The 17500-nt window shown below is 42.5% G+C and overlaps 2 protein-coding genes across 4 annotated transcripts in view; both read right to left on the bottom strand.

Annotated features, from left to right (window-relative positions):
* Positions 1-14064, bottom strand: part of rexo5 (RNA exonuclease 5) — a 26278-nt gene extending 12214 nt beyond the window's left edge. Inside the window, exons 1-12 of one of the 2 annotated variants that reach the window (XM_079498226.1) lie at positions 13977-14064; positions 12790-13053; positions 11868-11994; positions 10972-11089; positions 8940-9047; positions 7656-7744; positions 7152-7267; positions 6585-6723; positions 4400-4494; positions 3215-3317; positions 1585-1688; positions 925-1033 (exon numbers count right to left, since the gene is read on the bottom strand). In XM_079498226.1, coding sequence (XP_079354352.1) covers positions 925-1033; positions 1585-1688; positions 3215-3317; positions 4400-4494; positions 6585-6723; positions 7152-7267; positions 7656-7744; positions 8940-9047; positions 10972-11089; positions 11868-11994; positions 12790-13034 — 1353 coding nt within the window. In that variant the 5' untranslated portion in view covers positions 13035-13053; positions 13977-14064. The other variant, XM_079498225.1, reaches the window with a different exon arrangement.
* Positions 14065-14782: 718 nt separating this feature from the next.
* xpa (xeroderma pigmentosum, complementation group A) overlaps positions 14783-17500 on the bottom strand; it is a 6661-nt gene continuing 3943 nt past the window's right edge. Inside the window, exons 5-6 of one of the 2 annotated variants that reach the window (XR_013789897.1) lie at positions 17140-17407; positions 14783-17067 (exon numbers count right to left, since the gene is read on the bottom strand). Coding sequence is in view for 1 of the 2 variants with exons in the window: in XM_079499832.1 (XP_079355958.1) it covers positions 17253-17407 (155 nt within the window). In the remaining variant the exon portion in view is untranslated. Of the gene's footprint in view, positions 17408-17500 lie in introns of both variants that reach the window. The other variant, XM_079499832.1, reaches the window with a different exon arrangement.

The raw sequence follows: 17500 nt of genomic DNA, 5'->3' as shown, positions 1-17500 counted from the left end.
TATGTCATAATGTGTTGTTTATATCATATTGTTTCTTTATTGTTAATGGCGTTTAATGTTTGTGTTGGCATCGTTTGTTTGTTTTACATCACCATTAAACATCACCTAATCAACATGAGTTAGATTTTAATATATTAGCGCCCCTCACAGGTGTGATTTTTCTTCCTCAGGCCACATTCTTCTGGCACGTGCACTGCTTGCAATGGGTTAAATTAATTTACCAGAAATATACAAAAACATTCCATTCATGATGATGTGATTGGTGTCATTCAGGCTACTTAACAAAGATTGTACATGTTTCAACAGTGTGCCAAAATGCAAACACAGTTGGGCTTGCAACTATGTGTATTGCAGTGCGTGTGTGTGCGTGCGTGCGTGCGTGCGTGCGTCCGTGCGTGCGTGCGTGCGTGCGTGCGTGCGTGCGTGCGTGCGTCCGTGCGTGCGTGCGTGCGTGCGTGCGTGCGTGCGTGCGTGCGTGCGTGCGTGCGTGCATGCGTGGACAGAGCTACATTTACCTGTTGAGGTCCTGTTTTAATACAATATTGCGCCAGCTCAAGGGCTGCCACAGAAACATGAAAAGGTTTGAGAACCAGTGCTCTAAACAGTCAATGTACCAAATGTAAAATAGGTTGATATGGCCACCTAGTGGTCACATTGAATAACATTGTATACTTGGGCGGACAATGGTGACGCAAGCCAGAAATAGCAGTCCTACAAGCTCACAACAGGAGCTTTTACATAACATCAGTGATTAGATTTTCGCTGCATAATACTGTAAGTAAAGCAAAAAGGTACCATATGTGGACAGAACACAGCACTGGGTAAGTTATCAGCAGTTTACCCGCAACCTACTAACAAGACCAGAGAAAGAGAGAGAGGACAGGGTGCATGTGGGCGTAATATGATTACCTAAATACAACTCACCTCTCTGTCAGAGCTGTGCCACTGCTGATTGGCCAGAGCTAAGCTGACGTCAGCACGCTTCCCCAGGTAGGCTACCGACTGTCCACACCTCCGCAACACATCCGCAAACCTGAGAGGGGAGAGAGATTTTAATTATATTTTTAACAACTAATTTATCCATAAGAATGTTTGCTACATTGTTTCATTCCAACAATCAATCAGACTGCAATACAACGACACAGCAGATCACAGCAGATCTACAAATGTCATTCCCATACATTTTACAGAAAAAGGTACACCTTGTCCCATATATTTTTTACACATCCAAGTATCCCATTTTTTCCATAGTAACTAAATTCAATGTTTTTGTTTCCTACTTGGATACAATGCCAACTTTGCTTGCCCAAAGATGAAATTGTTGCCAGAATAACCTTCTTTTGCATTTGTTTACGGGCTAAAGATATTTTTCTGAAGGAAGTCAAGGACTTCAAGTACCTGGGCTCATGGGTGTGAATGCCTGTGGGACCGCAGCTGGGTGCTATTGGTGATGTTTGCTATGACAACATACAACTAGCATGGTTTTATGATATCAAGGCGATGAATCTGCTTATATGATATCTAGTCGATTTTCCTTGAAATGACCAAAAAAGATTGATAATCACTGCTGGAGAGAGACCATACCTGTTACTGTGTGGCAGTTGTGTGGGTGTGGAGGCACTGTCAGCATCCTCATTGGCAACGGTCAGACAGATTCCCCATAACTCCTCCAGATGGCGCTCCAAAACCTGCCAGTCAAAACAGAAGATGACATTTTATGCCCAAAGGGGGGGGGGGGGGGGGCGTTTGTACTGAGCCAACATGCCATCTGCATTATCCCTTATTGCCCGTCGTCCACACTGGCACCACACAATCAGAGCACTCGTCTCGTCTGTGTCAATAGACATTAAAGGGCCACTTCACCCCTTTTGCAACCAGAGCTTATTTTAACTTTAAATATATGTACCCCAATGACAACGTATACTCCATCTATATAATGGTTGAGGCCGAGGGAAGATTTAACATTGGTCTGGTTCCAATAGCAACGCCCCACCGTTCCAACTATGGGATTGCAAATATAATCTCAGTGCAAACCAGTTGAAAGGAGGATTTTCAAACCTCTATAAATCGGACTCCAGGATCGCTTTCCTTGGTGGATTTTCTGCCATCCACATTTCGGATTTAATTTGTGCCTTTGTACCGCGGCGCTGCCGCCATGTAAAAGCTTCTGACGAAAGGTAAACAGTGTGTGCCAATATGTAGCGAGTGTATGTAGCGAGTGTGTGGGGGGGGGGGGGGGGGGGGGGGCGGGCAAAGTGAACAAAGTGAAAGGGCTGGCACTGGGAACTGGGGTTTATGCTAACAGCTAGCGGTAGAGATAGAGTCAATGATGTTTAGGACACAAGAAACACTTTCCTGTTTTTTTTGTAGTCATGACGCCATGTTCATGAGCAAAAACCTGTCATGAAAAAGTGGTCTCACTTCCTGGACTACAAAGTCACACCTCCATGCAGCCTCCGCCTCTCCACAAGGAGGGGAAGTGCACTAAAGCATTATGGGCATTGTAGGAATTCAGCAATTCAGTCAAACCCAGAGTGTAGAGTAGGAGAGTAGCGACACGCTTTGATCTCGCCGCAAAGCGGGTGCCTATGGGCCATAGTTCCAAACATTGCTCCTATGGCTGGAACTACCCCGTGGAGATAGAATGAGCACTTCCGCATTCCATTGTTACAATGGGAGTCAACGCTAGTGTCGCCACGCCCACTCTCATACTAAATTACTCTGGTCAAACCCCAGAATTCATTATTTGTCTGGCCATAGGGTGCAAATTTTTAATTGTGCTACTGTTATCTACTACAAATACTATTAATATTGAGTGACTGCAGTTTCTTCCAGCGGTGAAATGTCGCTTTAATACATTACACAACACACACGACACAAGCAGATGGCAATGTGCTTGAGGGGGGCGAGATAATACACGCATGACATACTGTGTCTGTCCCAGAAATGCCAACATCTCGGAGCAAATTACCGCATGTCAAAGCATATCGGAGTGAGTCAGCGCTTGATGAAAGTAAACAGCAGAGATTCAGGCAGAATATGGTAATAGAAAACTTTCTTCAGTTCGGCAAGTCCATTCCGATGGCGAAAAGAGTTTGTATGCGTCTGCTATAGCCATTAGTGTGTGTGTGTGTGTGTGTGTGTGTGTGTGTGTGTGTGTGTGTGTGTGTGTGTGTGTGTGTGTGTGTGTGTGTGTGGACAGAGCTAGATTTACCTGTTGAGGTCCTGTTTTAATAAAATATTGCGCCAGCTCAAGGGCTGCCACAGCGTCCTCCGTGGGGTCGTGACCTATCCTCTCATCACTCTGAATCTGCCTCCTGAGGCAGGGATGGGAGAATGGACACACACATCAACACTGTAGGCCCAGGGATGGGAGAATGGACACACACATCATCACTGTAGGCCATTCTCAGTACTTTGGAAGTACAGTAAGTTCTGCTGTTTTATAGACAAAGACGAAGAACTGCAGGGGCTGCAAAATAATAGACGATAGAAGGGCTAAAATGCTCCAAACTTAATTCCCAACTGCAGCACACAAGCAATGACGTTTTGTCCTGGAAGTCTTCTTCAAGTCTACTTGAAGTCTTATATGAATATTTAACAAGCTCTTATTTAATGAAAAGTATTAACAAGAGCTTGTGACTAAATAATAACTACATTGGATCCACTGGAACACGGGTCAGGTTCTTATTAACGGTTTTGGACATACAAGGTTTCTGCCCGACAGCAACAAAGAGAGTTGTGTGGCACAAGGGGTTCAAATCCAATCTTGGAGCTCGGCAAGACTCACAAGAGTCGGCATCCACATGGGGCCGGCGAGGCTCCAGTGTGGACATTATTATGTTCAACATAATTGTATCTGGCCGTTAAAAACATTAAAAGTTGTAACATGAAGATACATGTTTCTGCCCAACAGCATATGACATGAAAAATGATTAGTAATTCTGTGGCCTGCTGGCAAAGAAATGTGGCGCCCGGTCCAGTGGTTTGTGAGATTGGCTCCGGACACACAGAGAGACAAACAGACTTATTAGATGGCTAGACTCCTGCAGAGCCATGTCGTAAACAATTACTTGGTAAATGGTGCATTTACAATAGCGCCTTTTATCCAAGGCGCCCACACACACACATTCATACACTGATGGCGGAGGAAACCATGCAAGGCACCAACCTGCTCATCGGGAGCAATTGGTAAGGTAAAGTAAGCAAGGTTCAGTGTCTTGCTCAAGGACACTTTGACAGTAACTCTGAGCGAGCGCGGAATCGAACTGGAAACCTTCAGGTTCCAAATCAGCCACTCTACCTCCTGAGCCACTGTCGCCTGTGTGTGTGGGTGTGGGTGTGTGTGTGTGTGTGTGTGTTGGGGGTAGAGGGAGAGAAATGGAGCCTGGGATCTTACTGAAGAATGATGTCAGCCAGGACCTTGAGTCTAAATTTCTGTCCAAACTCTTTCCTGTAGAGCAGTGAGGTGTCGATGACATGAGGATGGATGAGCTAAGAGAGGAGCAGCACAACACAATGACGGTTACAAGAGTGTATCTGACCCTTCTATGTCTACAAGCTCACATTCACAATACATAATAGTTCATGAAAGAACAAAGAAAACTTCACTATCCATTACATTTTGACATGAAATGGATATTTGACTTTGGAACTCTGGCAACTGATACATAAATTGCATAAAATGCTATACAATACACAAATGTTTCCCCTAGCAACAGTGATCATGGGCTGTGGGAGTTAGGTGAGGGGTTTATTTTATCATGTTTTAGTTCAAAAATATCCACAGCACAAATAAGTTCTTCTTTTCTCATAGTGGGACCCTAAGCAGTGTTGCCATGTCCGCTTATTAAAGACGTTTGACTTGGTTTTCTGTAAAGGGGGAGGGCTTGCTTCCTAAAGGTTTAAACCACTGGTTCTCAATCATTTTCATGTGAAGGATCCCCAGATTAATGTCATTGTCCACCATCTGGACTAGTCGTTTCGTTTGGGCTTGTTTCCATAGTACTAGTTGCTTATTTCTCTTGCAGAACACTGACCCTAGACCTCCTGCCTGATGGTAGCAGCTCAAATGATGGATGAAGGGGTGGGTCAGACTCATTATAGAGCTGAATTGCCTTTTTTGTAACAGAGCGATTGTGTTATAGTACATGTATGTCCTGAAGGTGCATTTCTTTGTATCCGAGGCAGTGTTTACTAGCCTTAAAGCACCTCACTTTCAAGAACAAGAGGTCAACAAGAGGTGGGATGTGTGCTACTGCACTTTGATCCTGATACCTGAAGATGGACCCAGTGCCATCTGCTCCTGTCCTATCAACCACACACAGTTCTTCGGTCTTACTGACACTAAAGGTCAAGGAAATCAAAGTGGTCGATGTGCTCAGTGTAAGAGGGTCTGAAAACTTCCTGGCAGCCAAGGCCATGTCATCAGCATACTTCATGAGTGCATGGCGACGCGTTGCGTTGTGAGCTTAGTATAGGGCTAAAGTGGTTAAACTGCTCCTTATTTTGCTGAGGACGCTTTGGAACCCCCCAAGCTTCCCTGGAGTTCCCCAGAGGCCCAGACCACACTCTACAAACTGCTATAAGCAAACTGCATGGAGTCTATGAAATTAATTCGATTTGCAAATTGCGATGTAAGTTCCTTACTCACTAAACGGTCCACGCATTTGCTTACAAGAGGAGTGAGAGCCGATTGGTCCAAAATCTTTAGTTAAGTGATTTTGCATGTGCAGTTTTAGGCGCTGGGATAAGGGTTGGCATTTTCCAGGCCTGAGGAAAACTGATAATTACAGTTGTATATACTGCAATAATCACTTGTGGCAGTCACAAAATCCTAAAACAACACATGGAATCACTGGTCTACACAAAATGCTATCTAAATAACATTTGTAATCAAGCTAAAATAAATAATAAAACATATTTGAACGTATTATATTGCACAACGAGCTATAATCGAACCCCGATCTCCAACTCGGCAGACCGGCAGACAACAAGCCACGCCAAGAGAGCTAGCTCCCTTGGAGGAGCAACTTACGGCCGGGTCTTTTGCAGCGTCGTTACACTACCCCCTCCTTTCTGAAGCACGCCCTAACCATACGTCCCTCATGCAAGGGCACGCTTCAGCAGTCCCATACGTCCCTCATGCAAGGGCATGCTTCAGCAGTCCTCGGCCACTTCCGACACCAATGTAACGTTTAGAGCACCAAGCTGGAATCAAACCCCGATCTCCAACTCGGCAGACCAAGAGTTTGTCTCTCGATAACAATTCATGAACAATGTTTTTTTTAATAGTTGAAATAGTGCGCTAGTAGATTGGCTATTTTTGTACGGCACCATTGTACAACAACTTAATACAGGGTTAAGTGGTTAATAAGACTAATCGATTGAATCGATAATAAAAACAAATCTACCAGAAATGTTTTGTGTCATTATCAACAAATCATTGATATAAAGAAAATAAAACAATAGCGTATTTTTATTAACTGCTTCTCTATCAATATATTGTTTCTAAGAACCAGGCTTTGGATACTGTATATTTTCAGTTAATTGCCCAGCGCTAGAAGCTTGTTCCAGTCACTCACCTTGAGAGCCACCAGGTCGTTTTCAAGCGAATGGCCCACCAGAACCGCGTCCGGCGGCAACAACTCTATGATCTTGGCTTGGACCTCCCTCAGGGTGGTGGTGATTGGTCGCAGCATGGCTGCGGTGATGCCAGAGAAACTATCGGTAGTAGATACATGAACATTAGCACCCAGACTGCCCTTATCTGTCAACATTAGGCTTATGATGAATATGATCATCTATCACTGTGGATGAGAGTGTACATGTACTGTATGTTCTTGTGAGTGTGATTGTCACTATGCTTGTGCCTGTATGTGATTCTGTTTGTGTGTCCTTATGTGTGTGATTGTCACTATGCTTGTGCCTGTATGTGATTCTGTTTGTGTGTCCTTATGTGTGTGATTGTCACTATGCTTGTGCCTGTATGTGATTCTGTTTGTGTGTCCTTATGTGTGTGATTATCTATGCTTGTGCCAACAACAAAAAGTTAACTTTGCCACACCATTATTGCTCTGTCGGGGGTTCCAATTTCGGTGTCTGTGTGTTTCTGTCTATGTGTGTGTGCGTGTGCGTGTGCGTGTGTGTACCTGGTGAGGTAGTTGAGGATAGGGTTTTGAGGTTTGACCAGATCGTCGAGCAAGCATCTCCCATCGCTTCCCACCAGGGAGACGCGTGTCAGCTCGTACCCCTTCACCGTGAGACACTGGAACACACGCACATTTGTAATCAACGGTTTGGAAAACACAAAACATAATCACACAGCGTGGATTGAAAGGAAAACTAGAGCGCGGACACATTTTTATGTCCGATCACGATCTAGAATTCCTAGACCACCAAAATGTTTTGAACGATATTTAGTAAAACGTGCAAAATGGAGAAAAACTTTGATTACAAATTATTAACAATCAACTTATAAGCAAACAAAACACAAAACTTTTTATAGACCTATTAAAGTTTGTCTTTTTAGCAATGTCAACATTGAAAGTCACTGGACAAATAGCCTGAATAATTGCTGATACGATGTCGTCAAAAAGGTCAAATAATGGCAGATATATTGGTCTAGCTATAACTGAGCGTGGAGCACACCTCACCATCTCACAGTCGAGTCCGTACAGTGGACTGCTGTCTGTGACCCGTTCGGCCCCGCCCGTACAGGCAAAGCCCTCGAAGCCTGGCAAGCCTGACACATAAAATGGGATGAAAGTGGGGAGAGGAGCGGGGGAAAGAGGGAGAGACGCTCATGAGATTATGCTTTCTACTTTCAAATTGTTCTAATCTCCTTCTTCCACCTGCATGGAGAGATCAGAATCAGATAGACCGAGAGAAAAACCACTTAAAGGTGCAATCCACAACTTTCTTTGAGTGAATACAATGTTACTTTAACCAATCTGTATAGACTAGTATAGTATAACAGTACAGTGGTCCGGGGACCACCAGTGGTCCTTGATGGGGTTCCAGGTGGTCCCCAGCAAAATGATGGAGAGTTGGTAACCAAATGGACCCTTATTAGATCTTTAACTCTTGACTGTTTCATTTTACGTTCTCAAGAGTTGAATTATTGTTAAACATCTGCATTAGTTATTCATTTACAAGAAATCTACACAATTAGAGAAGGTAGAAAAATTGTTATTTTGATCAATGTTTGCCTGTTATCTCTCCTATGGTACCACATCAATACAGCATATGTGGACAAAATCTTATTCAACGACAACAAAATATTTTGGGGGCCTGATTCAGAGGCTAAATCTCATCTCCAATCTCTTATCCATGGCTGAAATGCTGAATAAATAATGGATCTTGTTGTGAAAAAGGCTGAAAACCACTGGTATAGTATCATATTAATACAATATAGCCAACACAACTCAGTGGTTGTATTTAGTCTCCCGTGTTCTTCTATTGAGAAATGCATATTGTATGGTCAGGTAGGACCACTACTGGTTGACAAGTGGTACCGACTGGAGATCAAAATGTAAATTCTCCCCTGAGCAAATAGGCAGGCTCTGTTAGCTCAGTGGTAGACATTTCGGTGTTCATGTGGGGGACCAGGGTTCGAGTCTTGGGTAGGCCATGAAATTCACGGATTGCAGCTTAAAGCCCTATAAATGCTTTGTCGTACAGTGAATAGCAAAAATAGATGAGCTACAAGCTCGGCTATTTTCTTTACGTTTCTATAATAGCATGAGTTATTTCTCTGGACCATGAGTCTGCAATAAAGACATGCATTAATTCACAACGTGTTGCATCACAATGTGTTGTGAGCTTGTAGATCTGGTATTTTCCCAATTGTTTTGATTCTTGAAACTTCTGAGGACACCAGGTTGAAAGTGGTTAAGGGAGAGAGACAAACAGAGGCAGAGAGGCAGCCAGAGACTCACCTTTGACAGGGAAGCGTTTCTTGATCATCTCCTCCTCTGTCAGAGTGTAGGCTGTCAGCCCCCTGGTCTTTGTTCCAAACTTCCTGGTTACTGGGTGCCAGGCCACCGCTGCAGCAGAGCACACATTTAATCAGTACGCTAAACACATACATACATACATACATACATGCACACACACACACACACACACACACCCCCGTCGCTCTCTACATGAGTTGATCTGCCACACACACACACTCAACTGAAAGTCGTCCATTTCCAAATGCAGTGTACTAGTTGGAGAGTTGGGGCAGGAAAATGGCACTTTGTATAGAACTATAGTCCTGGCATTCCAGAAGGTGGAATACTTGTTTCATGGTCCGGTTCATTATCCCATAGCTTCATTTTACTGGCTTGATTCTGATCTGAGTGATTGCTGCTGAACCAATCAACAAAGGAAAATGTACCCCAAAAGGAAACGATGGAGGTAACCATACATACATAACAGGAATGCCACGTTCTGGAAACCCAGGACTACAGTTATGCACTGCCAGACTGGCAGTTCCAGATAAATATAAATGCTGGCTGAAAGCATACATAAATCAGAAGGACACCGGAGGTACCAATCCAATCCAATCCAATCCACTTAATTTATATAGCACATGTTACAACGCAAGGTTAACAAAGTGCTGTACAGGTAAGTAAAAACTAAATCCACTATAGCTAAGGCACAGAAAAGCAGCAGCAAGAAAAACACATAGTAAAACACAACACAAACAAAGACACATCACTGAAATATCCCAGACGCAGCAGCATCAGCAGACAGTGAAACAAACCAAAACATGGACCATCGAGACACTCAACTGGAGTTAAAAGCCAAGGTGTAAAGGTGGGTTTTGAGACGTGATTTAAAAGTCTCAATGGACGGGGCCAGTTTGACGTGGGGGGGAGCGCGTTCCATAGTGAGTGGGCTACGACGGAAAAGGCTAGGTCACCTCTGGTTTTTAAGCGGGTCTTCTTTTTTACCTTAAGATTTAACTGGCCCGCAGACCGCAGTGACCTTGGGGGATTAAACACCTCAATAAGTTCTGACAGATACTGGGGTGCCAACTGCCAAGCCATTCAGTGATTTAAAATCAAACAATACAAATTTAAAATCAATTCTGAAGCGCACAGGGAGCCAGTGGAGTGACGCCAGGGTGTGATGTGGTCGTGCCTGCGAGTTCCTGTTAAGAGGCCTGCCACGGCATTTTGGACCAACTGAAGTCGGGCCATGGAGGCTTGGTTTAAGCCAACATAGAGCGCATTGCAATAATCCAGACGCGTGGAAATGAATGCGTGGATAACACGCTCAAAATCCTTAAAGGAGAGCACAGACTCAGGTGGTAAAAGCTGGATCTGACCACGGCATTAACCTGTTTATCCAGTTTAAGTGCGCTGTCAAATTTGACGCCAAGGTTGGAGACAACAGGTTTGACGTAAGGCTGCAGGGAACCCAGGACGGTGGGAACAGAGCCAGGACCACTAGGCCCAAACACTATGACTTCGGTTTTACTCTCGTTAACACTTAAGAAATTAAGAGCCTTAATGTCATTTTGGGATGCAAAATGCACCCTATTAGACAGTCGAGGAGAGGGGTCAGGGCGCTGTTGTTATCTTTTTTAAGGGGCATGTAGATTTGAGAGTCACCCGCATAGAGGTGATAAGAGATACCATGCTTCTTAAAAATTAAACCAAGGGGGAGAAGATATAAGGAGAAAAGTATTGGACCCCAGGATCGAGCCCTGGGGGACTCCAGAAGACAGGGGGGTCGAGGATGATACAAAATCTCCAAATTTTACAGAGAAGCATCTCTCAGTTAGATAGGAAGCAAACCAGGCTACGGCAGTATCCCTGACACCAACACAATGCTCTAAACGAGAAATTAGAGTTTTGTACCAGGAGAAAACAGAGTGTCAACTCATTCTATTTATTTTTTGTATCTTTTTTTTTGTCGACCCTAATAGACCCACACAATTAAAACACATGACTCAGAGATGCCCTTTCATCCCACCTTGATAGGGGTGGCTGCTTTCCTGGCTGCTTTTCCCGGGTAAAGTGTCCAATTCAGGCACTTCACAGGTGAAGATTCCAGACGCTAGGTTGGTGGACACTGGAGTGAAGCTGAGCCTCTGAAACATAAATAGAAACAAAAAAAACAAAAACAAAGAAGAACATTGACTGAAAAATGCGGAGGAAAGAAAAGCATCTCCTATAACCTGCTTGTGAAGCATGTGAACATGCAGGCACTATGCCTGTGTTTTCAGATATGGTCACATGACTAGAGCTCGACCAATGCCAGATTTTAGGGTCTGATTATCAATGAGCCCATGGATGTTTTGAAATTTATTTTATGAAAAAGGTGTTTTAGAAAATTCTAAAATAGCCGATTTACAAGCTCACAACTTGTTCTTGTAGATTTACATTTCGTCTTGTAAATAGGTTACAAATTGGTACACATTGGTCGCATAACTGCCGATACCTACGCAGTGATGCTAATAGGGTGCATTTTGCATCCCATAACGCAGATTATTGATAATGGACCCATCCGTGCACCTTTCTGGGGGTCCCATGGACGCACTACTGTACTCAGCACTGTACTGTAATTTGGTGCCATTACTTTATACTTGCATATACTTTGCACTTTGTTGTCAGATTTAGAATTGTGTTTATTTCTTTCAGATACATTTTCTACATGAATATAACCATATTATAACCATATTATAACCATATTATAACGAGTTAAATGCTGCAATTTGTAAAAATGACAAAATATACTCCTAACGTCTCATACAATGTCCATGGGACCCATCTAAAAGACCACCCCTGGGTCCCGGGACCCATTACATTGAAAACTGCCAATTTAATATCAGGTGGTGATATTAAAACTTTGCAAACAGCGTCACTTACAGTGCTGTAGTTGGCTCTCAGGTGGCGAAAAGTAACATAGTGTTTGTAGAAGTCGCTCTGTGTCAGGCCGTCGACAACCACAACGTTAACACCTTTCAGCCTCCTTTGGTGACTCAGACGACACCAGCTGACACGCACACACGCGTGCACACACACACACACACACACACACAAAGACATTGAGGAGTGCAACAGTTAATTGAATTAATCCATTAAAATCTATTATAAAAACGAATACATTTTACTAACAAAAATGAAGAAAATAGCCTAAATAATTTGAATTTGTTGTGATGATTTGTCAAATTGTAAAAAGCCCTAGAAATGATTTTAGAATGTGGGTTGGCTTCTGGTATAGTGGATAAGACAACCAATTCTGAATTTGTCGATATATATTAAAAACAAAATCCTAGATTATTCAATTAATAGAAAAATACTTAGATAGATCAATCGCCAAGCAAAAATAGTTTTGGGGGGCCCAGGCCGGTCTAGCGGTCCGGGCACCTAGGCTGATAATCCAGCCTGACAGCGTGTCGCGAGTTCGAGTCCCGATCCCAACGACCCTTGCTGCGTGTCCTCTCCCCATCTCTCTCCCTGTTTCCTGTCAACCTACTGTAAATCTATCCAGAAAGGCAAAAAGCCAAAGAAAAATATATTTGAAAAAATATATATATATAGTTTTGGGAGCCTAAAGGCTCATTCATAGTCTGGATTTTCGGTGGTGAGGTGACCACCGCTCCGGTGGTAGGTGACCACCGGAACTGAAATAACGTTGAGCGGTGATGAATAAAAACAGAGAGAAGGGCTGGGGCGGTGGCGGTGGTTTGCTCTTCACTGCGGCTCATTGACGTCATGTTGTAGTTCGGTGGGCACCTCACCACCGTAAATCCAGACTATGTACAGTATGAGCCTTTACGATTCCTACCTGGGTTTTTCCAAGCCAAAGACTCTCCCCAGTGCTGCAAACTGCAGCAGCTCTGTTAGATCCATCAGTGTCATGGGCTCCTGGACGCAGCCGAACTGCACAGAGATCCTCGGGGAGGGCTGAGGACGTTCACATTCAACCAGACCGCTGCCGTTCGGCTCGGTCTTCAGCTTCTTGGTGTTTTCTTGCGATGTTGTGGACATGCTCTCCTTTCTTTTCATGCCGTAGCATGATGCCGGTTCCATAGTCGCCCTGAAAGATCCGCTGGATCAAAGAAGAAGACGTCTCAAATTACATTCTCAATTATCGTTTCTGTCGGGTGGAAAACCTCATAATGTCCAAAACGGTTAATGGTTCAGGATTCAAATTCTGAAATAGCAAATAGCAGATCTACAAGTTGATGGATTGTGGATCTGCTACTTCTGATGCTTTTGTGACACTGTAGTATGATCAAGTAAAAAGTTTGAATATGGAGATAAGAGGTTTCTGCCAACATTATGTGACAAACAAACAATGCTTAGAGGTGCTCAGACAGACATACATTATGTTGACAATAGCGGCTAGCCTACTGTTCCTTTAGTAGACATAATAGTTGTTGTAGCATAGTGGTATTCTGGTTTCTGGATAGCCCCATATGTGCCCTCTCCCTACGCTCATTCTGTAGCTCGGCGCTACAGAATGAGCGTAGTGCTGAGGGAACATACTGGGGCTAGTTTCTGGACAGTGGTGAAAAGTACAGTAGCCTATATCTACTGTAGTACTGCACTCACATTTTTAGCTGATGTTACTTGTCTTTTGTCTTAATACTACTTCTATTCCATAACATTTCAGAAATAAATATTATACAATGTACAATGTGCCAGCTTTATTATAAATACTAAAAATATGTATCATGTCATTGTCATTACATAGGCCTACATGTAGGAATAAATTAAATCTATGTAAATCTATGCCATTTTAGGGCTAGTAGTGCTATAAAGGTGCACATACCTTGCAGAGGACCCCAGATCAGCACCTACTCGATGCTCTGTCTGTCTCCACTAGTATAGAGCATCTTTATAGAAAGGTGTGTGTGCTAATAAACAATGTATGATTTATGTATTCAGAGTAGGCCTACAACAACAAGTTATCGGAGGCTATTTTAATTGCATTAATATTGATTAAAGTGTGTAATAATATGCATTTACCAGACAGTTAAACTCCATCAGCCGGTTCAAACCACATGGAAGTCCACAACGGATGTTATGGTTTGCAGGATTTCCGGGTTTTTTTTTTTTTTTACCTTTCACAATAAAAGCTGCACGAACATGCCAAAGTTATTTGATTTTTTTAAAATCGACTTCAACTTCAGTTCATTTGTTTTTGCGCAAGCTTCTCATGGTTTGCAGTTCGATTTTAAATAAAGAAGAATTACAGTTTTTAATTTGGTAAAACTATCAAATATCAAAATAACTATTAAACTATTAAATATACACTATACATAAAAGTGTGTAAGTGTGTTACGCTCTTGTGCAAATAATGACATATTAAATAGCAGCAGATATAAAATATGTATTAGATAAAATGTATGGAAAAGGGAATGCGTCCCTGGAATGTTAGATTATCAGTGAGCGAGTAGAACTACTCATATCATAGTATCATAGGGCATGTAAGGCTGACATTGCCATCTAGTGGTCACATTTAAATTTTTAAGTTGCTTCCTTTGTTTATTTTTCCCTAAATAATGAGACAGTTGACCATAGTTGAAACAGACAGTTAGTGTGGCAGGGGTAGAGATACAGTAAAACCAATTTGTTCTTAAATTAAAAACTACTCATTACCAGTAGCCTATCAACAATAAGTCATAGGTCTATCCGTTGACAATGTTAGTACTATTATTATATTTATACTTATACTGTAAAGTATTAACTAATACTTATCACTTCTGATGAAATGAGTAAAGATTGTCAACTTTCTATTTTATAGCTTGCTTTTGCACAAATTGACAAAATGGATTGATTGAAAATTTTATTTCACAGTATGTAGAATGGGTACATTTCAAACGAAAGCACAAGTCAATACAAAAACCGCTACTTTGAGGATGAAACCAAAAAGCACTAGACGTGTTTACATCAAGGTCCTCCATTTTCAATTCATCAGAACATTTAGAGACGTACAGATATACACTTATATGAAAAAACAGGAAATAATATTAAGAAAAAAAGGAATAAACATGTACAGTATGGGAAAAAGGGGGTGGGGGCTATGACTATTTTTATTTTATTTTTTACGGGGGCCAGTGATCAAATTGCAGCAGTACGTAGGAGCTCTTTGAGAGCGGTTTTGAAGGAGTCAAGGGATTCACATTTCTTAAAGGCTGTTGGTAGGGTGTTCTACATTTTAGTGGCATAAGAGCTAAATTAATTTAATCCCTTGTTTGAGCCGGATCTGGGTTGGCACATAGTTTGTTGAACTCCCTCTGGTGTTGAGTGTGGACTATGTTAACATTAAGGAAGTATTTTTACAGGTACATGGTGCCATCCTCTTAACAGACCTAGTATTGAACTGTACTTTTCTGTGCTTTTTCAGCAAAATGTTAATAAAGTATTTAAACAATCGGCCAAAAAAGAGAAAATAACTATTTCTTGAAGCAAATAAGGTACTTCATTCTACATGTGCAATAATTCAAGCACGATGCAGTTTGCATACACAAATACAAATATACAGTACATTTGTTTTATGTAGTAATGTGATAATGTCAACTTACACACTGCATTTCATCATCTTTGCATTAACTCCACACATGGTCGATGGGGGTCATTATCTGTACAGCTCACACTATGATTCCAGATCATAATGCATCATCACGTCTGTCTGATGAGACTTGAAAATGTGTCTAAAAATCACATGAACATCTAAGCATTTCAACTGTTACATGAATTAATATTGGACTGTTAGACATTACACTTAAGGTAATGAGTGTTAACCTCTTCGATAAGGAAGAAACATCCACACTCTGAAGTTCATGAATTTCAGCGCGTCTGCCTTCCTCAGCGTTACACACTTGAGTAACACTGAGGAAAGGTATGTGTATTTTACATTTACTTGTTTGCTTGTTCATTGTATAATTATAGTTCAATGTTGTCTTCATGATTTGACTCCTGAATGAACTGTCTGGTGCTGGGACTCTGGTGCAACGCACATGTCCTGGGCCTGGTGAGAGCAGGAGTGGACCTGGTGAGACGTAGGAGGGGACCGGAGCCTAGTCCTTCCATGCGCCAGAAGCGTACCTCCGAGCCCTGGCAGAGTAGTTCTGGAGTAGTTCCAACGGATTGTGTGGCCTTGGTCTTTCCCTAATGGGACTGATCGAGCGTAGCTACTGGGACGTAAGTCAGGACTTGATCACCCCGGTTGGGTCACCTGAGCGAGGGGTATGATGTTCGAGAGACCCGAAACCCCGATGACCTTGGGATACATCACTGAGGATACGTCCCAGGTGCATCCATGCGATGTTTTGATATATTTTCTTTTCTTTTCTTCCTTTCAAATAGAACATGTAATCTAATCTAAGTTTTCAAAATGATTTCAAGATTTCTCCATTTGACATAATATCAGCCAAAAATTAATCAGGTGGTCTAGCACTCTCCGAAATCGGGAAAGGCATCTGATACAAACATTGATCGGGCTCTATGAGGAGTTAATACAATAGCCCGTAAAACTTGTTTCAGCTGAGGTAGAGGAATCACAGCCACGATTATGACTATTTCCAGTGTGTGTGTGTGTGTGTGTGTGTGCGTGTGTGTGTGTGTGTGTGTGTGTGTGTGGTCCTCGAGGGGTCCTTGAGGGGGTTCCACGGGATCCGCAGCTAAATAATCGATAGTTGGGGACCAAATTGACTAATTAGGGCTCTATTTTCATCCACCCCTTATCCCTAACTTTCCCCCTTTTTTTTACTATTTTGAATGACATTTTGGATTAGTTAAAATAGCCAATCTACATCGACACGTTGTGAGTCGATGATTTTAACTATTCAAAAATGTTTTTCAAAAGTAGTTTAGGGATAAGGGGTTTAGCATGGACAAAAATAGAGCACTTCATCTCCAGTCAGCATTTCTTTTTTTTTCTTTTTACATTTCGACTCTCGGTTCTCTAGTTAGCATCCATTGAAAATAGCATGCTGGCCAAAAATGGAGAGGAACAACACACGAAAGCCGAGATAAAGGCATTACCAGATATCCCAAAACATGGAAGTGGACGGTGGCTGTTTTTTTGGCTTCGTTTTTTCGATCACGTGATTTCCTGCTAGACTGTTTCACAGAAAGTCAAATGGTGGCTCATAGGTTAGCGAAGAGCGCCATCTAGTGTAAAAACTAAAAACACACCACCCATGTCAAAACATGTCCATGGCGGTCAATGAGTTTTAAGGGTCTGTAGTTATGGGTGTCTGTGGCCCAAATGTATACCAAACTGGGGTCCTTGAGACACTACATCTTCTCATAGGTGAGTTCATGTCCACAGGTGGTGCATGTTTTCTTGTAGAGGTCTTCTTCTTCATCCAGCAGCTGTTCAGGTCCATATACATGTTTGTGAACGCTGGTGTCTTTGGTCCACATGCTACTCCGTACTTCCCTGCGGAGCTCTAACACACGCACACACACACACACGCACACGCACACACACACACACACACACACACACACACACACACACACACACACACACACACACACAC

Source organism: Electrona antarctica, assembly GCF_951216825.1.
Source record: "Electrona antarctica genome assembly, chromosome: 4".
Taxonomy (NCBI): Eukaryota; Metazoa; Chordata; class Actinopteri; order Myctophiformes; family Myctophidae; genus Electrona; species Electrona antarctica.
Note: the sequence above shows the minus strand (reverse complement) of the source record. Positions and strands in the feature narration are given on the sequence as shown.